The sequence below is a fragment of the Trichophyton benhamiae genome (assembly GCF_000151125.1).
Source record: "Trichophyton benhamiae CBS 112371 chromosome Unknown Abenha-G-c-322p01.r1, whole genome shotgun sequence".
Lineage (NCBI taxonomy): Eukaryota > Fungi > Ascomycota > Eurotiomycetes > Onygenales > Arthrodermataceae > Trichophyton > Trichophyton benhamiae.
The window spans coordinates 63,867-88,722 of NW_003315110.1; the positions used below are offsets into that span (position 1 = coordinate 63,867).

Genomic DNA, 24,856 nt, shown 5'->3' on the forward strand with positions numbered 1-24,856 from the left:
CCTTACAGGATACATCGCCTCAGATGCCCCCAGTGCCGAAAGCCTTGTCTTGGGATCCTATAAGGTGGCGCGAGGCCTTCTCCTTAACTCCTTAGTCGCGGAAACATAAATGCACTGCTCTCTTTCCTAGCATCGAGGCGGAAGAAATTCGGGAGAAATGGTGCTCAATGCGTCACAACCCCAGCTGCCAGACTCTTGATCAGCTTCGCTTCATGAGCTTAGCAGAAGCTTGATATCACCCGAGGCTTGGCTCTTCCACCTTAATGATATTTCTCTTCTCCCCCCAATAAGCTCCAGAGTGCACTGTTTACGGATTATCTAGCTCATCTCCATTGTGACCATATGTCACCACCAATGTTGGACATGAGCACATTTTCCTTCACTTCCTCACAACGTTCCGCCTAACTACATAGTGGGAAGAAAAATCTGCCAAGCACGTGGGATATAAATAACGAGTAAACTAGTTTGGTTTTCTAAACTAGAACCCTGGGTGTTTGAGCTAAGTGTCAAGCAGGGGTAAATTTATGATACCACCAACAAGCAGCCCCCCGCCGATGTCATTGGAACGCGGAAAAGGAGCGACGACGGACAACTCATAATGGATCTAAATGCGGTTTAAGAATGAGTCCAGCCTTACGATTGCAACGTTGTTATAACTAGTACCTTGTATTAGACTAGTTAGTGGCGCCGCTTGCCAAGCATGTCCGGAGTATCATGTTGGCGGAATCTTTATGTGATTTCGAAGCTTTCCGCGTCCATGTATCACCTTAGAGCAATCTGCCCTTCACTTGGAATCATGAAGCTGCTGATGTGCCGAATAGGGGTCCGAATACATGCCCCTTGGCCTCAGTAGTTTCCTATGTTTGTATTGCCCCTGTTTCCAGTACTCATGCACTCTACATACCTCTGGAAGAATTCCACATGCAACGACTGGCTGAAAGTCTGCTAAAACAGCTCTTTACCTACAAGATAAATACTGCTAATAATGGTGATATCATTCTCATCACTCCGCCTAGTTAACCTATTGACTGCCACTCAGGAAGCATACCATGTTCTGAGCCCTGGAGACACAATCAAAATCAAACCCTGTTGAAGCCTAGTCGAAGGCGTTATGCTAGATCCCTGTTAGGGAGCTAACCTGAATAAAATCAGAAAAGTAAGGACTCCTTAAAAGTGGGATCGGGGCGATCAAATTGAGTCTCGTATGATTCAGACCTTCAGCCACTGTGTGCCGACCCTGGGGTTGTTGCTTCCTTGCCAGAGGTTTGAGGATATGAGAACATGGGCTAGCATATATTCTCCCCAACCCTCTTATAAAAATGGGCCATATTCTTCCAAGGTTCCAGATCGATTTTCCGTATTCTCAACTTCCGTGAGGCCATGGATAACCGGTATGTTATCCTACATCTTTAGAGCGATGTCATTCTAACATTTCTTATAGGTTAAGACTGCAGCGCCTGCTGCAGGACCTTTGTACACTAGCACCAGAGGACGCTATCAGTCATCTCCTGGCTTTGTTAAATAAAGAGAATGGACCATGGCCTTTTCGAGACCTCATTCGCAGTTACCAAGATCTCTGGAAGGCCTTGCCGGAGGCTGTTCGGGATGGCAGTGACTCAAAATGGAACACCACAATAGACCTGCTAAAGCTTAGATTAAAGCACTTCGCACCAAATATGGAAGATCTCCTACACCATAAGTCTCTACGGCCGGCACTAATCGACACCGAAGCTAACCAAGAGATATCCCATGCCGTACTTCATGGATTCGTCAAACAATTCGACCTGGGACTTGCCTGCTCTGCTAGTAGAAAACCTCGAGTCATGGTTATCTTGCCCAACGGTCCTTTGTTGGCTCTTGCGGTCCTTGCGGTAGCAAATCGCTATACACTGGTGCCAATGGCAAGAGCTGTGACAGCTGAACAGCTGAAGATGGATATTAAGGCTGTAGAGGCCGATGCGGTTCTCATGCTTGAAGAAGATGTTCAAAAGTTTCAAATTGAGTCTGAAATTACTATCTTCATCGTCAAACCCGAAGACAACCTGACCTTTCGAGTATCCCGTTGGAACGATGCTGGCTCTTCAACCATTGCTCGTGTGAGGCCTAATGGGCCAGATGATTTCGCTGTGATTCTCTTTACCAGCGGAACGAGTGGCACCAAAAAACTAGTGCCAATCACCACATTCAACCTACTGGCTAGTATTATTTTCACGACGGACAGCCTGGGTTTACGGGATACCTCATCTTGCCTTAACATGATGCCTTTACACCATGTGTGAGTTAATGATTATGCAATTGTAAAACAGCCAGAATGAACCACTAACACTTTCTAGAGGTGGAATGGTACGGAGCTTGTGGGCTCCGGTATTTGCAGGTGGCACTACAATATGCTGCCCTACATTCGATCCCAGTTTCTTTTGGGACGCTGTTGAGAAGTGGTGCCCAACGTGGTACTATGCAACACCAACCATGCACCATATGATATTGGCTGAAGCAGAGAACTGCCAGGAGTCTATTCACAAAAGCTCTATCAAATTCATCTGCAATGCAGGTGGGGGCCTTCCTCCAACCCTTGCGGAGCAGCTCCATTCTACCTTCGGTTGTGTTGTTTTGCCGAGTTATGGAATGACAGAATGTGCTCCTATTGCGGCGCCACCTCTGGACTACGACCTCACTCGAGTTGGGGCATCTGGCCTCCCAGCAGGCCCTGACCTTGCCATCCTGGATATATCACGACCGTCTCGCGTTCCTACTGGTGCAACAGGAAGGATTTGTGTGAGAGGACTTCCTGTTTTCAATGGGTATCTAACGCCCACTGGTATTGATAGAAGCGCTTTCGATGCAGCGGGATGGTTTGATACAGGAGACCTTGGCCGCATTGATGAGGCAGGATACCTCTACATCACTGGGAGAAGCAAAGAAGTCATTAATCGCGGCGGGGAAATAATTTCTCCCCTGGAAGTAGAGGATGCTATCATTTCAGCGTCAAAGGATCCCTCATCTGCTATCTTTGGCCGCGTGACAGAAACCATGGTGTTTTCTACACCCCATGGTGTATTACAAGAGGTTGTCGGTGCTGTTATTGTGACTCCCGCTGGACGCAAAAGACCCGATCTCCGGCAAATACATGAAGCGTTGAAAGACCGCCTGGACCAACCCAAATGGCCCACAGTCCTGGTATATATGGATAATATCCCGAAAGCTCACAACAAACTCCGCCGCATACAACTCAGTCGCCGATTAGGCCTAGAGATACTTACAGACGATACCTTGCCATCCGATTGTCACTACGAAGCAATCTGCCCTCCACCGGAAACTTCGTTAGATGTCTTAATTGATCAAAGGAGATGTGTTATACAGCCTGAAGTGACGAAGGCACATCTTTCCGAGATCTCTGGGATATCAGATGTTTTGATCCGGACAAACCCAATAGACGGGTACCTTACAGCTGTCTTGTTTAATGACATTCCGAGTCAACTACTCCCTCATGAGATATCTAGACATCTTCGCATTCTCGTTGATGGATACCTTGTTCCGAGTAGTATCCGGATCGTTGACGGGCCTGCACCGGTAGACTCCGCAGACAACATTGATGAAGCTGCCGTAGATGCCATAATTCTCTCTCAGGCACAATATTCCACTTCACCTACTGAACAAAGGGTTTGCGGTCTCTTTGCCGATGCTCTACGATTAACACCAGGAGACGTGACTCCTACTACGGACTTCTTTCTAGCTGGTGGGGATAGCTTAACGGCTGGACGCCTTGTTTCTCGAATTCGTCAAGAATTCAGTGTTCGACTTGCTAGTGACGTACTATTTCGGCACAGTACAGTTTCTGAAGTAAGCATTGTCGTCGAGGAGGCTATGGCCCAGCCGAAAGCTGAAGAGAAGAAGTCGGAAGACCTCCCTGGTTGCGTAGAGACATACAGGTCCACAAACCCAGCCATCCTTCTACTCAACTTGATACCCCTGGGTGTTTTCTCCCCAATATTACAAACGCTACGATGGTCCATGTTTGTGTATATTCTAATTCAAACCTTCCGCTGGCAGATCCGTGACACTGTTATTGGTCGGCTTTTCCCCATTCTTTTATCCGGGGTGGTATCTCGACAAGTGATGCATGTTTTCTCTCCTCTTCTGGGTATTGCATTCAAATGGCTACTCATTGGTCGATACCGGGCTGGTATATATCCCATGTGGGGACCATATCATTCTCGGTGGTGGTTGACACAAAAGGTTCTACAAGTGTGTGGAAAGGTAAGCTGCTCTTTATGATACTAATTCTACTATGTTAAGAGATCTGCGGGCATATGCAGACTGTCTAACTATGAATAGGGTATCTTTGGCCACTTCGGCTTCACTCGAGTCTTATACTACCGCGCTCTTGGGGCTCGTATTGGCCGTAATGTTCGCATTCATCCGCAGGCTTCCCTTGGGGAGTACGACCTAATTGAAATCGGTGATAATGTTGTGCTCGATGACTGCTCATGCCGCCCCTTTTCCGCAGAGCGGAATACGTCTATGCTACTACAGCCAATTCTTATCGGCGCGGACTGTACCGTGGGCCTCAAGGCAGTCATTGCCTCTGGCACAAACCTTCCCCAGGGAACTTGTTTAGGGCCAAATACATCTAGCTGGGAAATGGAGGATGCACAAGAGTCAAATCGCGAGCTAGCTTCTGCACAGATCCCACAACCACACTGGATTTGGTATGTACTAGTCGTGGGACCGCTGTCTTTGCTAGTATCATTCGTCTCTCGATTACCAGCTATAGTAGCCTTCTTCCCCGTGGTTATGAAATACCGACAAGTTGAAAATGACATGCTCCGTCAACAGGTACTCTGGTTTGTGAGTCCATCACGTATTGGGTATTATGCTCTAGTGGTACTCGCAGGGGCCGTTGTCGGTCCATTCTCTTGGTTCCTTGCTGTATACCTTGTTAAGCTGGGATTGGACTTGGTCTGTGGTCGACCACGGCCTGGTCCATACAATCTGCATTCCCAGAGACAGATGGTCCGAAGCGCCGTGTTGGATTCCATTATCCCACGAGGAGATATATCTCGTTTGACTCGTATTATAGGGACACACTATGAACTCGTCTCTATTGCAGTTAGAATGCTCGGTGGACGTGTCGGTAAACGAGTTTACTGGCCAGGCACTGGAATTGCAATGGTCCAGGATTACGATCTCCTGGAGATTGGAAACGATGTCGTATTTGGATCCCGATCTACTTTTGTTACCTCTGACGGGATAGGGAGGGACCGTATAGTCATTGGGGATGGGGCGTTTGTGGGAGACCACGTTGTTGCTCTTCCTGGAGTTACGGTTGGAAAACGCACAACAATTGGGTCAGGGGCGCTGCTACGTCGAAACGGTTCATACCCAGACAATACAACCTGGACTGGAAGCAAGCATGGGGATGCGATACAATTTCCCCAGAATAATTCTCCTCGAAACCAAAGCCAAGAAAGTTTGGATAAAATGGACCTAAAAAATGACGACAACGATACGATATCGCCGTTTGGACGAGCCTTTTACAAGGGACAGGCAAGTTACTATGTGCTCGGGATCGGACCGATTGTCGCATACTCTACCCTGGCTGCAGCTATCGGGGCAGTGTACTCCGCTTCCAGTATCCTTACAGGTTTACTGGTTGTCTCTCGGTTGGTAAGGATGGATCATATGATGGCTGGACGACACTGGTGGAGGCCTTTCATATTTTATGCAGCGTTCACCGCGGTTGTGGGAGTGGTGACTCTAGTGCAGGCGGCTATAGCCATGGGAATCAAAATAGCTGCCAAATGGATGATCCTTGGACGGCGACGGGAAGGATTTTATCCATGGGACCGAAGCAGCTACTGCCAGCGCTGGCAAATTCTTCTCACTATCGAGAGAATTTTCACCGGGTATTCTGGACGTATGAATGCGATGGTTTTACTGACTGGGACGGCATATATGGTTCAATACTATCGAGCGCTTGGGGCCACAATAGGTGCTGACTGCGCATTAGCAGCCAGCGGTGAGGCAGACTTACTGATGACGGAGCCTGACCTGGTGACTTTAGGAAACCGAGTTACTATTGACCATGCCAGTTTAGTGGGCCATTTAAACACCAGGGGAGATTTTGAGCTTCACCCGTTGCAGGTGGGAAGCCGAAGTGTTCTCAGAACCAAGTCAAGACTGTTATCGGGAGCATCGGTGGGGGATGATGCGTGCTTGCTGGAACATACCCTGGTTCTGTCAGGAGACCATATAGATGATGGTTGTACGGTTCAGGGCTGGCCTGCCGAACCCTTCATGGATTCACGGGTAGGGCATTCCTTTCACCTACCATAATTTAAGCAGTATTGTAGCATATTTAATCAGGCGGAAAAAGGGGTATATGTATATAAGTAAATATTGTAATATAACTTGAGATTTAGAATGGGAATAAGCTGAACAAATCTGACATTTATTTAAGGAAGAAGAGTTAAGGGATAGAGTAAAATTTACTCCAACTTATTTCCCGGAATATAGAAGCATGGAATGGACGACATAAAAGTCGAGAAGTAGAATAATCTACTGGGGTGCGGAAAGGGCATTGTGAATTGACTCGTCACTTTATTGGCACCTTTCAGCCGAAAGGTTGGTGTATTTCACGATAGCCATAGGCCGACTAAGTAGTAGGGTTTTGAGCATGCGATCTAGTAGCTCGAGCTCATATCTGAGTGTCCCCTTAAAACAAGTTTCGGTAGCCGCCGGAGTTTGGTTATGTGTGCAAGAGGCGCAACCTTCAAGACCAATCAACGTCAGCAGATAGCTGTCTAAACTTCTGCTACGGCAGCCTCGCTTGAAGCTCGGTGTAATGGAAAGGAGGCCATTTATCCGAGGACCAGTAGTAACATCTGAATTAACACTTGGCTTCTCTGTATGTGATGCTGGCCGGCTTCCTATGCGCTCAAGCTGGCCTGTACTCTGTCAGTGGCTTGGTCAAGGTCTGGCTAGCGAGCGAGCACCAAACCTGCAAATGCCGCGGCTCTCTGGAGGGTCCTGGTACATGGATATGCTGAATGCGGCCGTCTCCATCTCGTGATAGCAGTAGTTGTAACCGTAGCAGTTGACTAGCAGCAGTTGATGGTTGTTGCGGTTGTTGTTGTCGTTGTTTGCGGTTGTTGTTGAGGCTGCGAGGAAAAGAAAGAAGAAAAGCTGCGCAAGTGGTCGCTGTCGTCCGACGGGCGGGTTATGACGCTTTTTTTGCTTTCGGCGACAACTTCAGCTTCTTCTCTTTTTCATGCTCGCTCAGCCTCTTGCATACACACGCTTTCTCTAGCCCTCACCTTGCCCAACGTACAGCTAGACGGCGTTGCTGTCCCTTTCATCACACGCAACAGAGGACTCTGGGTGACGGTTCGTTAGCGGGGACCCTTGGAAGTGCTGTCTGGACACGGCCAGAAGGGGCTTTACCGCTTCATTCAGTGCGTTGTTTCAAGTAAGTTAAGCCCAGGTTCAGCTCTCCATATCCCCTCCCGGGGCCCTGTCTGCTGCAGTCTTGGAGATCATCAGCTCTCCAGCGGCTTGACAGTCAGTCTAGGGACTCTCACTTTGGTATACGTGATAAATAGGCCGGCTTGATGGTTAATTGTATCGCTGACTCTCCTGCTAGGTTGGACCGCTTGCTAAGAGGAGGCATCTAGGCACCCTAGACATGCTTCTCTGACCTGCTTTCAACTCCATAAAACCACCCTCCAGCCGATATGGGGCAGGCCGGCTCTTCTCAAAGAACATCGCCAGGAACTACGAACGACGGAGACCAACCACGATACAGTTACGGCAGCCTCGGCAGCACCAGCAACAATAATAATAGTAGTAGTAATGGCTTTCCAACTCCACCGACTTCTACGCGCGAGAGAATGAGAAATAGCACACATGTCCCTTCCTGGGCACGCTCCCCAGACAACAGTCGACATGAATCTCGGAGCAACACTTCCTCGTGGGTTCCGGATGGCTCCTTGGAGGAATTCCCAGCACCAGCCGGGTCTGTTACTCGAAGCAGCAGCGCCTCAGGCAACAGCAGGCAGTCTCGGATGTCTCGTCTGGGTACGAGAATACTTCCAAACTCCGTCTTGAGAAACCTACTCAACAGCGGCGAGGAGACTCCAGCAGAAGGAAGAGCGCACCGAGACGGACTCTTGTCCAGGAGCTCGGCACGATCAGACTCACCGCAACCCACGCCACATCTTCCATCATTTAGAACCCTTAGCACCCGGGGAATAGCGCGGAGGAGATCGATTCGCGGGCCATACGCCCTCCCAAGAGGGGAATCGGCCTTGTTACCTGATTCTCCGCCCAACCCGACTTTCCTAGAGAGCCCGTCCAATGCCCGAATTGCAGATTCTTCCCGTCTTTCTTGGAGGTATCGAACAAGGTTGAGCCACGTCCGACATTCAATATCGGCCCCAATATCACACATGTTTAATCAGCACTCGACTCCGGCTTATCCAAGCCAGGCAACCTCACCCGCGCCAACACGACCCTCCCGTGCTGGGCTCTCTGACGATTCAGACAGCCCACTAGACCTTTCCAGCATCACCGAGCCAAATATGGATGTTGATATGGATGTTGACGAGGCTCATGGACCTGATGATTCGGACTCGAGGCCCAGATCTGACCCAAGTTCGACCCCTGGCTACCACAACGCCTCCAACCAAAGACATTCGACTATCCGATCTCGAGCAACAAGGTTACTAAGGCGAGAGGAACAAACGCCACTCTCTCGCGTCCTACAACTTGCTGCAACGGCAATCGCTGCCCAGCTTTCCGGGAATACAAGTCCAGCGGTACCTAGCATCCAATCCGTTGGCGCAGACGGCTTTGATGGTCCCTTAGAATCACTCATGAGCGGCTTACAGCAGGTCTCAGCTAACCAGGAGACTATAAGTAACCTTGATGCTCCCCACGATCCAAACGTTCCCCATGTGAACTTCTTAAGGGTGTTCAGATTCGTAAATCAGGACAGCCCTTCTCCTCAGCAAAACTCAGGTGAAGGAAGTGAGGGCAATACCGACCAGATGGATATTGACGGGCAAGGCTCAACAGACGGGCATCAAGAACGACGTTTGCTCACTTTAGTCGTTGTTGGTGTGAGAGCTGCACCACCCGCAAACGGAGCCGCGGGAGACGCTGCCACCAACAACCGCCTAAATGTAGAATCCCTCCTCCGATTACCGCTTCTTGCCCCAGGTAACTTCCTCCGCAATGATAGAAATGGCAGTAACTTTTTACGACGCTCAGATGGCCGTTCAAGATTCTCCCCGCGACGTTATTCAGTTGGAGGCAGCACTTTCCCAGCAAACTACGATAGCCAGCGTCATTTCAGATCTCAGAACTCTTCCAGGCGACCCTCTGATGTTGGATCCTCGAGTGATTTAGCCAGCTCGCTTCCGACTATTCTCTCTGACAGCCCCCAAGGCCCAAACCCGCCTCCATCCACGCCAGCAGAAGCGGGGTTATCGAGGGTGTCGTCCGCCGTCAACACCCCAAGCAGGCGGCCCTCATCTGCATCAGCTATTCTTCCCCAGCTCAATGAGGATGGGACTGGAGAGTCAGTTGACCCATTGGAAGAACACCCAATGGGCTTTAACCCTGCAAGACAGCGCCGTAGGAGCGATTCAGAGGCTGCTCGTCATCGTGGGCTGGGCTCCGGTGCTGCGCGAAGAAATGGAGTAGTAGAACCTGATGACCCTTCTCCATCTGGAGGCCGAAGCTGGCTAATTTATGTTGTTGGAACCAATCTGGCTGAGAATCACCCGGCATTTGCTGCGCCCAGCCTGTTTACAGATGTATGTTCACCCGTACCCCTACCTGTTTTCTGTAAATGAGCGTGGACTAATGCACAATTCTAGAACCCGACATATGAGGACATGATACTCTTGTCATCCTTACTGGGCCCAGCCAAGCCTCCTGTTGCAACACAAGACGAAATAGCTTCCGCAGGCGGCCTATATCGTCTTGTAGAGTACTCTGGGGCTCTGGTTGCAGAAATAATCGGCGAAGAAACTCGGGAGAACATTCCAATAGCTGAGAATGATCGTTGTCTCATATGTTTATGTGACTATGAGGCTGCCGAGGAAGTGAGAATATTGAATAAATGCAAACATGTTTACCACCGCGAGTGCATTGATGAGGTACGTTCTCATTTACTAATGCTATAGAATCATATGCTAATCTAACTAGTGGTTAACAACGGGGCGAAATTCCTGTCCTTTGTGCCGAGGTGAGGGTGTCTCTAACTCCAGCAATGATACTGGTAGTGAGGCGGTGTCGACATCCTAACCATGTCCTCGCTATCGAGATACTTTACCCATACTACTCGCAGAGCGGTTTCTCCCATCAATGGCGACGTCCTGCGTTCTTGCAAGGAAGTCCATCTCTAATATCATGGCCTGGGGTCATGAACACGTCATAATTCTATTCCCCTTTGTATTCTTTTATGCCTTGCCCGCAGAAGATACTTTTCGGCGCCAACCTTTTACCGTTGGTCTGTATCTATTTCACCCCTTGCTTTATTTCTTTATTATTGTTTCTCCTCTACTTCTTGCATATTATTCCTTCGCGGCGCCCCTTTCCCCTTTCTTAATATGTGAATGTGATACTTCTTCAGCCTCGAAGCCCGTTTCTGCCCATTCAATTATCTCGTTTATCGCATACGTCTAAAACTTGCTCCTTTTTTGCTTTCTTGTCTCTTTGCCCTACAGCAAGCTTTATCCGGCGTTTATCTGAGGGATGATCATACAGCAAAAGGGATCGTGGGGATATGGGATGGAGCTCATAATAATAAATCGGATCATGGTTGGGAAAGGATGGATGGACTGGTGGGCTCATTTCTTAATGCGTTTATCCTTTTCAGCTCCTTTATGAACTCTTTCATACCTATATTTATACCTATTTACTTATGAAATCACAAATTACTTGACATACTTCTTGAATTCGACCAGTATATCTCCGGGCCTAGGCTCATGAGAAACCGGTATATATTGTTTTCCACATTGTTTAGAATAATACATAAGTCATAAGTCCTGTAACGAGTTACTATCTAGCTAGAGGAGCTAACATATTCGTGGAGTATAGTGAAAAGAAATGACATGTTTCAAGTTTCCGTACTTGACAAGCGTTGAGTGGGTATATAATATGATAGAAAATTTTCAATAATGCAATATGACCGCCCACCGGTGTGATTGAAAGCATTAGGAAATAGTCAACTGTGCGGATAATACGGAACTCCTAACTCTGCAAAATAAAACTCCTGGTATATCGTAACGAATTGGCATGCTGCATACGAAAGCGTTAAACTTACGAGCCCCGACGACATTAAGGTATTTGCCGCTTTAGAACACCCAATCCTCCAGCTTTCATATCTTCAAGGCGGTTCTTAATGGCATTCCCCTCTGCTTCAACGGCATCATGACGTCTCTTGATTTCTGCTTCGAAAATAGCGGCCACGTCCCGTCTAGCTTGGCGAACCTCTTTGGATTTCTGTAGCATTTGACAAAATTCGTCAACCAGCAGATCTCCACATTCTTCCCACTCCGATATAGTCACGGACGAAAAGAATACACGACGCTGATCATCTGTCAAATTTTTCAGGCGGAGGAGTTTGTCTTTTAGTGATAGCTGTGCATCATGCTGGAAGAGGGGTTGGACAGGAGTTGGGTTAAAGTCAAAGCTCTCCGCTTGGAGATCTGAAAATGCTTTCGTTTCCAGGATGTTAGGTGGGTAGTCGGATATAAAGTTTGAGTAAGGGCGCTTGGATGAAATAGCTGACACCGTAGAGAGATGAGGTGAGTGTAGGGAGACATGTTCTTCATGACGGGCCATTTCTTCAAATCCGTCATCATCGGAGTAGTCCACGGCGCTGAGATCGGTTGCTGTATCAAAGGCTCCCCGGTTATGAGCTGAGGACTGATCGTCAACAGAATGATGTAGCTCTTGGTCAACCAAATTTTCCTCACTAGATAGGCTGATATTAGATGTTGTGACTATTACATAAAAGTCAAAAATAAGAAGCAAATATTACACTCACACTTCTTGATTTGGCTCCTCAGCATGGCCAGAATATGGGTCGGGCGCAGCAAAATGAGGCCTTGCCGCAAACCTATTTCTTGTTGACAATCTTTGGGCTACGGGCCTGGGGGTGATTTTAGGGACTTCGAAGTGGTTGTTCTGCGGAGGTTGGGTTGTCGACGACGCTCCATTTGGATGGCTGTCCCTGCCAATGGGAGCTTGGTACAGATTTTGAGAGTTTGGGTGAGAAGTGCCTTCTCCATCCACATTTCTGTTTGGTGAAGAAGTATCTTCTCTTAGGATTGCCTCAATCTTTTGCCAGCTTAGGGTTTCTTTTGTGGAATGGGCATTGTTGGCCTCCCAGCCGGAATCATGCTCTCGATGGTCATCTCCTGCCTGTTCTCTAAATCCTTCTCGCCCCTGATGTGCTTGGTCATAGTCATTTGTCCCTTGCATATTCCCCTCTTCATCAGAGTCAAGTTCCTTGATTCTCTCAGCAATAGACTTATAGCCGCCGTTGTTTTGGGCCACAGCTGTGCCTGGGCGACTGGTATCTTCATGTGCATAATAAGGATTCCCCACAACAGATCCTCCTTCTGTGTCTCGCAAGACGCTAAAAGTGGTAGTAGAATCATCAACGCCCTCAAGGTCGGTATCGAAAATGTCCCCGGGTCCTTCATTTTGATTTGCAGTATTAACGTCTTGTGGTGGCTTGCCAGGCAGTCCATTGGACGTTGTGTTTTCTGGAAGTGAATTTCTGTGCTCCTTGTTAATAAAAGGACGGTTGAACCCATGTAATCCACCCAACGGAGCGGGCGGTAGCTTTATTTTGGCCAGCTCAACTTGGCGCTCTCTGGAATTTTGAACTGGCTTAGGGAGCCTCTTCTCTATCCCATTTGAATCCCTGCCCCCTTGGACAAAATCACTGACTCTCATGATTTTGGGCTAAAGTGTTTTATATTTAAAGGTAGCGTCTCAGTGCCTTAATACCCTTCGACATCAAGCTTCAATATAAACCCTGGGTGGTGTGTTATTGATTATTGATGTACCCGTGATGTTGAAATTAAGCTCAAAATGAGGTACATTTTAGGTTTGTCACATGATGGTCTTTATTTTTCAGCTACATCTTGAGGATTGCACGAACATACATATCTACTGGAAAGGAAGTATTTTGATTATTTGGGGCGCTGATACGGCGTGTCAGCGCATGATTCAATCTTCATATCCGGTGCGTTTACAAGGGGGTAACGACAGAGCTTTGGTTCCGTTCGAATCTAGCCTGCGCTTTATTGAAGAATGACTTTGCTTTCTCGAACTCCGCAAGTCTTTTCTCCTTTGCTGCATCGATTTCGATCCTCAGTATCTTGGCGTCCAGATGTGCGTTATCACCACCACCATCATCAACTTGAAGACTGTCTACGTCTTCCTCGTTATCCTTCATACCAGCAAAGCCTGGCTCCTCGTCACTAGGTAAGACTGAAGATAGGTAAAGATCACCTATCCACTGAGATACCATTCCACGCAGCCTAAGCAATTCGTGGCTATCCGAGAAAGGAGGAGAAACGAGCAAATCATCCATCTGTCTTGCAATCTGGTGAGCATCTTTGAGTTCTTTAACACGAGCGTCAATGGTGGCTTTTTTATCATCCGACGGCTCCTCATCCCTCTCCATGTATTCCTCCATTTTTGTATCAGGATCTGTGTAATCATTGCTGTCAGCAGCAGACGCACCAGGGCTATGAGCTAGGTCCCCAGCTTCCCTAGCCAGGCGGCTCTCTTCTTGGGACACTGATATCCACAACCCAAACATGGCTGGATAGAAATGTAATGGGCTTAGCGCGTTCGGCGCTGCCTTACGATACTGATATTGGATAATCAGTCTTTCGTAGTATTCCTTTGCTCGCTGAAACCCTTCCCTTGTAAACCATACCCTATCACCGTCAATTTCAGGGTTCCTGTTGCTCGTATCTGCGGGTTTACTGGCATTCGAGCCAGTCTGTAGTAGTATCTCTGCTCCAGTGGCCCACCTCCCTGAGTTCCTCACGTCTACAGGGTGTCCACCAAAGTTATCTCGAAGAATCAGGCCCAGCGCCCTCCCAGCACGGAGATATTCTCCTTCCATTAGACAACGATGTAAGATGGTTGTCACAACGCTCAAATGATGAAGTCGTAGTGTATTTTTCTTTGCAGGGTTACCACCTGCTAAGTATATTGGCGGATTCAATTGAGATAGCTTAGCCTCTATTCGTTGTCTGTTATTTAGAGATTTGGCGCTCTTCCGTTTTGTGGTCAAAGTGCTTCCCCCATCTTGGTTACCGTCGGATTCATGATCACTATCAAGGAAATCATGGTCGTCCAAATCAGCTTTATGGGGAAATTTACCACCTGGCAACTCGCGATACGTTGGAAGCCCTGAGATCCTATATTGATGTGCCTCTCCAGGAGATAAGACTAGTGGTATTCTAGGGCTTGTCTGGCGTTTCTCCCGTTGTTTATTCTTCAACTCAGGCTCGCTTTGTATCGCGCTGTCTGTTCCATATCCATCACTGCCCTCTTGGTTCGAATCTTCGTTGTCGTGGTCATGCTCCTTTTGAAGTCTTCCTCGCTGCCTCAGGTGTTCGTACTTGGCTGTCCGGTAGCTCACAGGCTGCTGCCACAACGGCAGTGGGAGGGCAAAATATGATGCAGCTTGCTCTGAATATGCATTAGTCGACATAAAGAGCAGGACTTCCCTATGATATACCGGGAACGTCAAGGTGCTGAAGCTACCACGAGCTCCGTCATCAATTGGAACACCTCGCAGAGGGAGCGCAAAAAGCTCTTTTCCGGCTTCTGTCGTTGTCAGAGCTCATCAGTAGTGTTTCCCTTGACGGATGGAGGGCAGCCAAGAAAAAAAAAAATATCACGTGACTATACAACTGCAGGTGCGCGCAGCAAGGGAGTCGTAGGCATAGGAAAATTGATAAGAACAAGAAATAAATCGAGGAGTAGAAAATGATGGCTGTAAAGTCCTGCATCTGTATCATATCTACTTATCTATCGCCTTATACTCGAAGATATATGCCGCTATATAGGTTACATCTCCGTATTTCATCAATCGCCCCGTAGCTAGTTTATAACAACGGTGGCCTGCCCCTGCCTTAGTGCTAAATCGGCCTTTAAGGATAAAGTGAAGGAATAGACGCATGAGATAGCTATTAGACCATATGTAGAGTTGTTTCAACCGATGTGCTGCCGTATCCAGATTTCCCGCCAACTCTCACGACGACAATCCGTGACAACCATCCTTAGAGAGCTCCTTAATAGTATTCCGGAATTATAGAGTATTAGCCATAACATTGGGTATAGCCAGACGTTGTTGTGGCCTGTGGCAAGTATTCAAAGCCTCACATAGAGAGGCGCAACGGTGTCTCAGCATGGAAGGTGCAAGCAACGTCCGATGTCAACAAAAGTCCCGAGTTGTATATCGCCCTTTCCCAACCAGGACGAACAGCTGGCCGCGAGTTCCCTCCGTCTTCGCAACCCTCTTCTTTTCCTCTTCTCTGTTTATTTTATTTTATTTTCCCTCCTCTAAACCATCTCGTCTCATCGTCAACTTCTATCATCCGAGTCCGAGGTATGGCCTGGCAGAGAAATCCTTGCTAGTACCGTATCCTTGACCGTTTCTTTTCACTGCTAATGATGACCTGTCATAGGAAGCATGACAGAATGCTCAGAAGCGCTGGAACAAGGGAATTTTTATTCCTGAATGCCAAATAAAAAGGCAAGTATGACTTCTCAATGAACAGTGATGGAGACGCGTATGATGACATCGCTAATCTTCTGAGAGAGAGGAGTGGTTTTTTCTCGTTTTTTTACCAGCTTGCATAGTCAAGGGTGACCTTCGCCCCGGCTAACAAAAAAAAATCTCTCTTCTCCAGGTATGAACAGTTAAGGGGTATGATAAAACTTTAAAGGCAAGTATTCCCCAGTGATCAGTGATAAAGCAACACATATTACTATCCTGTGGGAGTTTGTTTCCACGGAGAAGACTATTCAATGACTATGAGATGCTGATCTCTTGGTTAGAAGGGGTATATTCCTGGTTTCTCCAATTTGCATAGCCGAGGGCAACGAAAGCTAACCAAGATAATACTCATGTAGGTGCAACGGCATACGCGAACACAAGATCTATCCGGATCTTGAGTCTGTTAAGGATTGCTGTTGAAAACATCAAACGAAGCCGGGAAGCAAATTTGTATTGACCTTGGTATAATGGATTTGGTGGTAGGTTCGAACTAGTTAGTCAAGGAGCCCCGCTCCACGCAATAAGCGTCAGATACTGACCACTGGTGCAGACAAACGAGAAAGGCCTAGTGTCTGACAAAAACCATGTGTATTCAGCGGGATCAGGATCCCGGCAGAGGAAAGGGGACAAGGTCGAGACCATTACTGCAGTGCAAGTCGGTTCTACCCCGACTTTTTTGCACTCACTACCTGTCAGATTCTGGCCTCATGTATATGATGTCAGTTTTTGTATTAGCCATCTTATCTCGCTACACTTTGCTTGGTTAAAGCCTCGCACGTTCGATAGACCTCAATCTTATCATCCTCCTTCTGACAATATATCTTTCACCTATCCGTGTATCTATTTGTCTCTCCTATAATCTGGGTGCTGAGACATTGGTTTGGTAGTCCTATTGTGAATTTTGTAGAGAAGAGAGAGGCAGCATAGAAGAGCCCTTGACGGCGTATTGACGGCATAAGTGTACTTTGTAGGACGATAGATTGACCTGCGAAGGGCCAAAGAGCAAGAAGAACGGTTCAGGATACAAAACCAGGCAGGCGCTAAACTAACTAGTCATTAGTCGTTGATTAGTCATCAATAAATAAAAAAAAAGAGAGGAGTGAAAAAACGTTTTGCAAGAATCGAACCTGCAGCCTCCAAAAAAAAAAAAAAAAAAAAAGTTGGAGGCCCCCAAGTTAGCCGTTTTTATAGAGACACGTATCGTACCATTCGGCTATATCTCGTAAGAGTCAAATAACGCCTGCTGTGTTAAACAAGAAGGCATGTTACGCCACCTGGGAGACACTGCTTTGAATATTTGAATATCAGGGCTTCTTCTATCGACACATTCAGAACACCATAGATAACCCCAGGACCGTCATTTCGACTCTTTACGGTGTATCAATGGTGGACTCCATGAAGCCGAAAAGTGCTTTGTTCGCGCTCACAGAAACCTCAGGGGCTGTAGAGAAGTTACAAGGGGAGTGTCTGGCTTCGCTACTGTCAATGAATTGTCCCTTCAGTGGTCAAAATGGTGACAACAACCGCATCAAGTAACTATTGGCCCCCAACCAAATATTTCCTCTTAACTACATGCATGACATCTCTCCGGGAGTCACTTCTGGCTTTCTACCTACCGGGGTGGGAAACATGGAATATGTATTTGACTAACACTTTAGCAAATGCCGAGCCATAAGGAGGGGGCGGCCAGCTTGTGTCTTCGTTTTGTATGTATTACTCCCCTTAATGGTCCTAACAACAACTGCAGTAACAACTGCAAGGCCATCATCTCGTGGCTCGATCGGGTCCTTTCGATGTACTCATACTCAACTCGACATCATCCTTGCATAGCTATATGATACCCAGCTTTCGTCTTCGGTGTCTCCGGTCGCTGCCTTGGTCTCATGACTTGTGGCTGAATCTCATCCCACTCACTGCTGGCTTGCGGCCGGGTTTAGGACAGGGGTTTATTAACCCAACTCAAGCTCGCTACAGAGGACTCCTGCCGGCTGCGAACTGTCGTTAACCCATACCGCATGCGACGGCTTCGTCCGCCGAACTGTCACAAGAGCATGTTACCCACGGCTATGAGAGGAAGAGTCAAACCAACACCTTGAAAGCAGGCCTGAACCTGGAAACTAGTAGCTAGTTATGGATGACTAGGTATTTGGCATACCTGCTCCATCGGTCGGCTGTTTTCATTACATAAATTGCTATAATAATTAGCCAGGAGGAGAAGAGTTCCCCTCATTTACCGGCTAGACCTTTTTTTTTTTTTTTTTTTTTTTACAGAAAACAGATACTTTTTGAACGGAGAGTTGGAACCAGGAGGGACGTAGCGACTTAGATTTCGAACGCGTGGCTTTTTTTCCATTGCTAGTAACCAAGCATATTTCATGATAATCATTCTTCGCTCTCATACATCATATCGTTAAGGTCATGTCACGTCGTGTCCTCGGGTTCGTACATCGAAGATAAAGGGGGTGAAGATGGACAAATAAAAAAGGAGTATTTTCAACATTTCCCAAGAAGCCAAAAAAGGGAAGAAGGGGAGAGGAAGTAGAAGAAAGCTGGGAAGAGTTAAGAGTGAAATAGAGAGCTTGAAGCTGCCGATGCGCGAAACAAGGATGGAGAGACAAGGCTAGAATGAACAGACAGCAACGCGCAGGAAGAGGAGTGGAGTTGCTCAAGTTAATACACCGAAATGGGGGGAGAGAGACTCGAGGGAGATGAGGTGGGATGGGGAAGGGGTAGGGTTCAAACAAATGAAAGATATGTTGCTGCCGAAGCTGTGGTTTGAAAGTGAGTGGACAAAGGGAAGTAGCTAGACGACGTTCGTGGTCTGTATATAAAAAGTAAGTTTGGATAAATCTCTGGGGAGCTTGTTCGCGCAAACGGAGCGAAATATCAAAAGGGTCAAAAAAAAGGAAGAATAAAAGAAATAAAAGTGAAAAGAGTAAATGAACAAAAGTAAAGGAGAAAGCATAAGAGCCATCAAACAGCATTAACAAGAACCCGTAAGAAAACCCCTCCTCTCAAAAATGCGGAAAAAAAAAAAAAAAAAAAAAAAAAGAAAAACAAGCTGCGAAAACAATTAGCTATGTGTGAATGCGGGTATGAAACGGTGAATGCGGGTATGAAACGGTGAATGCGGGTATGAAACGGTGAATGCCTCGCGGCTGGTCTCTGGAGGGAGAGACTCTGGTCCCCCTCGACAAGGTAATAATGGTAGGAATATTTTCTGCCATCCGTCCGATCCACAGACGGCCCATAAGAATGAGAAAAGATGCATAACCCGCGAGGGAAGAAATAAAATATGGCGTATAGAACCTTCATCCAAAAAACAATGCAAGACGTAGATGCGATTGGAGAGAACAAACGAAATAGGCGGTGGATAAATCCATTCTGGGCCGCGTAGAGCGATAAGGCCAGCACTGCGATGAGGAAGTATCACCTACTGGCCGATGATTCATTGCACTGGTAACGTTGATATTCCGTATTGTATACCGAAGGCTTGTTCAAGTATTTGTCGGCTGAAAGAGGTAGTGCTGAAGAGAAATCAACAGGTGGCAGACTCCCTGCCAGGCTCCTCGGCCTTGACAGTCTTTCCAGCACACTCTCTCACCATGTTGTTGAAGTCCTGTAGTACCTTCTGGGGGACGCGGTCCCACATTAGTGATCGCGAGTAGATGTCTGGGTTTCCATTTCCCTTGAAAGCGGCACGGTTCTGAAGTCCATTATTGCGCATAGCAGCGTAGGCCTGCTGCAGGTTCGATGGAGGAGCAACGTGGTCCTCGCCCATTTCGTCATCACCCAGAGTAGTTAGTGCTTGGTATTGCTTAGTAGTCATGGCAAAGGCCTGGGCATCTTCCTGTTCTTTTGACGGTGCAACGAGGTTATTATGCAAAACATCAAGATTTGTAGCAGCACCGCCAGTAGGGCCAGAGGTGATCTGGGCCATTTCACTGTTGCTAATGGTGGTGGGCAACAAGGCACTGGAGCTGGGCGATGGACCAACAATGCTAGCCGAGTTCCCATCAGGAGAGCCAGAGGCGAGGACTGCACGCAAGACGTTTGCTGACTCTGCGCGATATTCTTCGGACAGAGCGGGAATGGCGGGCTGCGAAGTGGAGGTGCTGTTGGAGGCAATAAAGGCACCGAAAAGCAGGCACATGTAGAAAGCATTCCAACTGAAAGCAGAGTCGGACTGGGTCAACGGCTTCTCTGCTTGTTTCTCCGTCTTCTTGGAGCTGAAGTCTAGAGTGAATGGATGTCGAGCAGGCGTAGGCGTGGGGCTGCGGGGCTGCGGGCGCTGTTCTGTGTCGAGACTGAACTCATCCGATAGGGAGAATGACTCCCATGAAGGGTTGTCCATGTTGAGGCCGCCATAGTCGGAAAAGTCGTTGCGAACCGTGGAGCCAGAGTCAGAGGGATTACTAGAGTTCATCTCCATCCGCTCCAAGTGTTCTCGAAGAATAGTATTCTTCTTTCGGAGCTCGCCTGTCTCAAGGGTGTGGGTGCGGATCAACTCTTCCTTTTCCATGTGGAGCTGTTCAACAAACTGGTGCAACTGTTGCTGGCGTTCAAGCATTTCGTTCTTTTCCCTGATGAGTTCTGCCTCTCGAAGCTTCATCTCCTGGAGTGCCTCCTGGAGCTCATTAATGTGAGTTGAAGATCTTCGTTTGTCCTCCTCCAGCTGTTCGGTGTGAACCTTCTTTCGCTGGCGAGAGTCAAGGCTAGAAAATGTCAGTAAGAGAGTGATTCATGCACCTATAGAGTGGATAGCACTTACGCTGCCTGCCTGTTCCTAAGAAGACGTTTCTGCTGCTTGAGTTCCTTGATCTCGTCTTCATCGTTTGACTGGCTGATCAGGAGATCAATGTTACTCAGCGTCCGCTCGGCAGGGATATCGAAACGGGCGTTCTTCTTGCGAATTCCATCTCGTCGGATGGTAAGACTGGCTGCGCTGTTTCGATATCCACCGGATGTTCTGACAGGTCGTGACTGGACTTCGGGCACTTCAGATGAGCCTGATACCCAGCCTTGGCTAGATTGCGGAGACATGGGAATAGAATTAGGCGCCGCGAAGGGCGGAGAGGCTCTGAATTGCATCTGCTGATACGACATTGGCTGTACCTGGCCAACGGCGCCACCGGTAAATGGGTTGGCAACGGCGCCATCGAACTCTTGGGGGAAGTTTTCGTAGATTGGTGTAGGGGTACAGGAGCCGGATTCATTAGATACCGGCCAAAGCGGTTGTTGCTGCTGGTGGTGCTGGTGGTGTGGATGTTGTTGCTGGGCGAAGGCTCCTGTGGGTGCATCTAGTCGCACAAAGGGATTGCTGACAGGCTCGAAGAGTGGTGTCGACAGTTGTGATGGATGCCGTGACTGTGCGTCGGTCTGGTGCTGAGCCATATCCGACCATACCGACTCCCTCCGCGAGAACTCGTCGGTGGCTTGGTCAAAGGACGTCCGCCGTGAGCTGTCCATCGACATATCTTGAGCGCTGGTGTCTAGGATCTTGTCGTCCAGTACGCTCATCTCCTCATCTCTGGCGAACATGGGTTTTGTGTCGAGGTTTGGAGGGGGCTGGAAGAAGTCAAAGGCCGGCGACGGAAGAGAAAATCTCGCCATCTTGGGGTGTGTGTATATATCGGTTGGTGTTATAAAAAAAGACGCACTGGAGGCGGGAATATCGTCAAGTCCCGCCGTACAATAAAATCAAATTTTGGAAAAAAAAAAAAAAAAAAAAAAACAAAAAAGGCACACTATGCAAGAATCAAGGGGGTCGTGGTCGTTAAATCGTCTCGTCGTAGAATAAAGTGTTCAGCGTTATGGTTGGCAGCGTTCGTTGTAGGAGGAGGAGGAAGAAGCAGAAGCGGAAGAAGATATCCTCCTGCCTTGGTTGCGGGAAGAAGCGGTGTGTGCGATGGTTACGGTTGGCTCCCTTCCGTCTTTTTTTTTTCTCCTCTGCGGACGGGCCAAAGAAAAAAAAAAGATGGCGCGCGCAAGAAGTGGGCAAGGGAAGAGAAGAAGAAGAAGAAGAGAAGAAGCAACGATAGAACACTGTGCAACGTGCCTGGGAGAGAGGGGGGGGAGGGACGAGAGGGTCGTTGATGCGGGGGGGGGATGGAAGAGTAAGTAAAGAAGCGTTAGACGGGGATCTCGTTGCTTCTGCTGCTGTTCTCCTGCTCGTGTTGAGGTCAAGAGACACTATGGTGACGGCGGGTGGGTGGTGCTTTTTTAGTGATGGCTTGATATCTAGTAGAGATCATCTGCTCAGGGCAGCGGGGGCAGCTAAAATATATCTTTTGATCCGACTCTGTCGGTATCTTGTGAGTGTGAAGGGTCAGACGAAGGCCGTCGTTCTTTAATACGGCCGTCGCGGTCACTCGTGGTGCTGCGCAAGCCGTCTGGGCTGCCCTATCAACTGTCGACCTCTCCCTGGCGATGGAGATGCGATCGAGGCGTTCGAGCAATGATAACCCGACCCTTGACTGAGGTAACTAGGTAAGGTGGTGGTGAACGGGGGAAAAGGTTTCGTGCAAGAGAGCCACCTTCGTACCCGTCGACAACAGGAGCAGATCGAAAAAAAATGTTGCCCAGCGGTAATGATAATAATCTGGCTGTTTGAATCCGTTACCCTCTGGTAAGTTACAGCAACATCAAGCCGGAGGGTGCGGTGCGTCCGTGTGTCGGATGGGCGGTTTGGTCCAGTCACTGCGCTGCTTCCCATGTCCCTTGCGGGTGCCTGGAGCTCGATGTACGGTTCCCCGTCCACTGGACAAGCGTATATTCCCTTTTCTTGTCAGGCCAAAGATGCCATCTCTCGATTGAGGAATGCAAAATACATGGACAAGACAGAAAAAGGAAAGAAAGAGCTCAAGCATGTACCTCGATCTCATCCATCGTCATCTCTCTCTGGCTCTGGCGGCGACGGGGCACGCTTGGGGATTGTCGACTGACGCCTAAACTGTACGGGGATGCACCCTCACCGGCAGTCCGTTGCGAATCCATCCTGGTTCCAGATCGACCAGCCATCGTTCCCTCGCCGGAAGTCTAAAAAGTAAGGCGACGAAACAGCGGCCTGCGTTGAGCTCTGCGAGCGACTGTCATTGGATGCCTCTTATTGGGGTTGTCTTTTGGGGTTTTGGGCATACTTGCAGCTCTAGCTCCTGTCCTCTTTTATTTTTTTAATGTTCCCTGTATGGAGTGGACATATTTGACCTTTTTTCATTTTTCTTGCGCCTCTGAATTTTGAATATTTTTTAAACTTCGACGTTTCTGCTCTGTCTGGGAGGAAGTCGAACCACACAGGTGGAATTCCGAGATAGTCGCCTGGCTTGTGCTGTTTAAAAAACAGGCGACATAGTTACCGATCATGTCTGGAGATATTCGTTCGATATCTGCGAAGAACTCGGTCCAATCGACTGAGTCAACTCGGAGCTGGGGGATGGGGGAGGGATCTGATGTTGCCCGGTACCGCTCATCTTGGACAGCTTTGGTGTCTTCTCGTCAAGCCCCTCGAGAGCATAAGCCCCTTCTGACACACGGCTCCTGTCTCAGAGAACAGGGGGCCGAGTATACTTACTCCGCCTGGACTCAGCGGACACTCTCAGCCAAACGACTGCAGCTCTCAAACAACCTCTCAAGCCGCTTCTCTCAGCGGGAGAGTAAAATTATATCGACTGGTTGAGAGCTTCTGTTTTTTTGGTACTCCTTGGGCCGCTGTTCCTGCTCATAATTACTTTCTTCTCAGAAGGAATGCCCTACAAGCTACTCCGTACAGCCACAGACCACTCTTCTACCATGGATCGGGGCCGGGGGAAATGTGGGCACAGAACCTTGTGCACACTCGGTTGATACATTTGAGCCCAGGAGGTTTCTTCTTTTCGCGATAACTTGTTCACCTCACGTTCAGCGTATGGACAGTGGCGTTTCGCCTCGTCGCTACGTTGACTTCTTCATTTACCGCCGCCTTGGGTTACTTTACGTCGTAAGGCCCTTGCATTGACTGACCAAGTGAGCTACGCCGCACATCCCTAGGGTCACGGTTAGCATTGTTTATCGAGTTCTGGGTACGGATACTCCTGTACGACTGCACAAAACCATCCCACATGCTGTGAAGCTTGCGGCGGCATTGCAATGGGCATCCGCCCTTCCCGCGTACATACATATCCACAAAGACGGGCAGACAGGACAGTCATTGCTTCTGCGTGTTCTGAAGATCTGTGCTCCACAAGTCTGCACGTTATGGGAATATATGGTCACTGCTTTTAAGTTCCTCACCCTTCCTTCTTGTTATAAATGTGAGAGAGGAGGACCATTCTTCCAGGAACTGAAAACGCTAGTATCATACGATCAATTTCGCTCGAGTCCCAAGAATTAAGGGGCGGTTATAAAATGAAGAGTGAACAAGGAGGGCTGGAACCATCTATATCGGCCGGTGCATTTTCATGGTTGAGATTGCCCTGATCTTGATCTGCCAGGATGCGCGCGGCCTATTTAAAGGTGTGTTTAAATCGGTTTTGTGCCCCTCGTCACATTATTCCTCAAGCAACCCGTAACAAAATGGCGGATTGGCGGGACAAGCAATAGTGAAGCCCATTTTCATCTTATGCCACTAACTCTGAGCCAATCGTATCATCCACTCTCACCGCCTAAAACGGGTAAAGGGTGGAAAAGCAGGCAAGTCTGTATTCCTGTACCAGGAGGATGGATATCCCCTTTTTCTCCTGCCGGATGTTCCTTTCTCTGATCGAGCACCACTTGTAGGTTGCAGCCTGAGCGCCTCACACTTCGGACATTAATAGGTTAAAGCGTGCGGCCGAAAGCCTTGCTTGCGCTCCCTGGGCTTTTACTGGTGCCGGTGGTTCTCATGCCCTGCATATACATATACCAGATATACGTGAACGTGACCTTCGGCTTTCCTTAACCTGGTATATTCGAACCAGCTTAGCCCCAGGACCCAAGGTGAGCTGCTCTTTGATTGACAGCTGAAATTATATGTCGTCAGTTCATAAGGTTCTCTGAGCGAGCTAACACGAGGCT

At 48.3% G+C, this 24,856-nt stretch overlaps 5 protein-coding genes across 5 annotated transcripts; 2 read left to right on the forward strand and 3 right to left on the reverse strand.

Moving 5' to 3' along the window:
• Positions 1–1,380: 1,380 nt before the first annotated feature.
• Positions 1,381–6,336, forward strand: ARB_05842 (uncharacterized protein; the record flags this gene model as incomplete). The annotated part of the gene is made up of 4 exons (XM_003015485.1): positions 1,381–1,391; positions 1,442–2,275; positions 2,334–4,257; positions 4,336–6,336. 4 exons carry the CDS (start codon positions 1,381–1,383, stop codon positions 6,334–6,336), a joined length of 4,770 nt encoding a protein of 1,589 aa, XP_003015531.1.
• A 2,243-nt stretch (positions 6,337–8,579) lies between these two features.
• Positions 8,580–10,190, forward strand: ARB_05843 (uncharacterized protein; the record flags this gene model as incomplete). The annotated part of the gene is made up of 2 exons (XM_003015486.1): positions 8,580–9,818; positions 9,882–10,190. 2 exons carry the CDS (start codon positions 8,580–8,582, stop codon positions 10,188–10,190), a joined length of 1,548 nt encoding a protein of 515 aa, XP_003015532.1.
• A 1,156-nt stretch (positions 10,191–11,346) lies between these two features.
• On the reverse strand, positions 11,347–12,975 carry ARB_05844 (uncharacterized protein; the record flags this gene model as incomplete). Its single annotated transcript, XM_003015487.1, has 2 exons — positions 11,347–11,986; positions 12,059–12,975. The coding sequence occupies 2 exons, from the start codon at positions 12,973–12,975 to the stop codon at positions 11,347–11,349; spliced, it is 1,557 nt and encodes a 518-aa protein (XP_003015533.1).
• Positions 12,976–13,273: 298 nt separating this feature from the next.
• On the reverse strand, positions 13,274–14,755 carry ARB_05845 (uncharacterized protein; the record flags this gene model as incomplete). The annotated part of the gene is made up of 1 exon (XM_003015488.1): positions 13,274–14,755. One exon carries the CDS (start codon positions 14,753–14,755, stop codon positions 13,274–13,276), a length of 1,482 nt encoding a protein of 493 aa, XP_003015534.1.
• A 4,609-nt stretch (positions 14,756–19,364) lies between these two features.
• ARB_05846 (uncharacterized protein) lies at positions 19,365–21,439 on the reverse strand (the record flags this gene model as incomplete). Its single annotated transcript, XM_003015489.1, has 2 exons — positions 19,365–20,541; positions 20,598–21,439. 2 exons carry the CDS (start codon positions 21,437–21,439, stop codon positions 19,365–19,367), a joined length of 2,019 nt encoding a protein of 672 aa, XP_003015535.1.
• Positions 21,440–24,856: the final 3,417 nt, after the last annotated feature.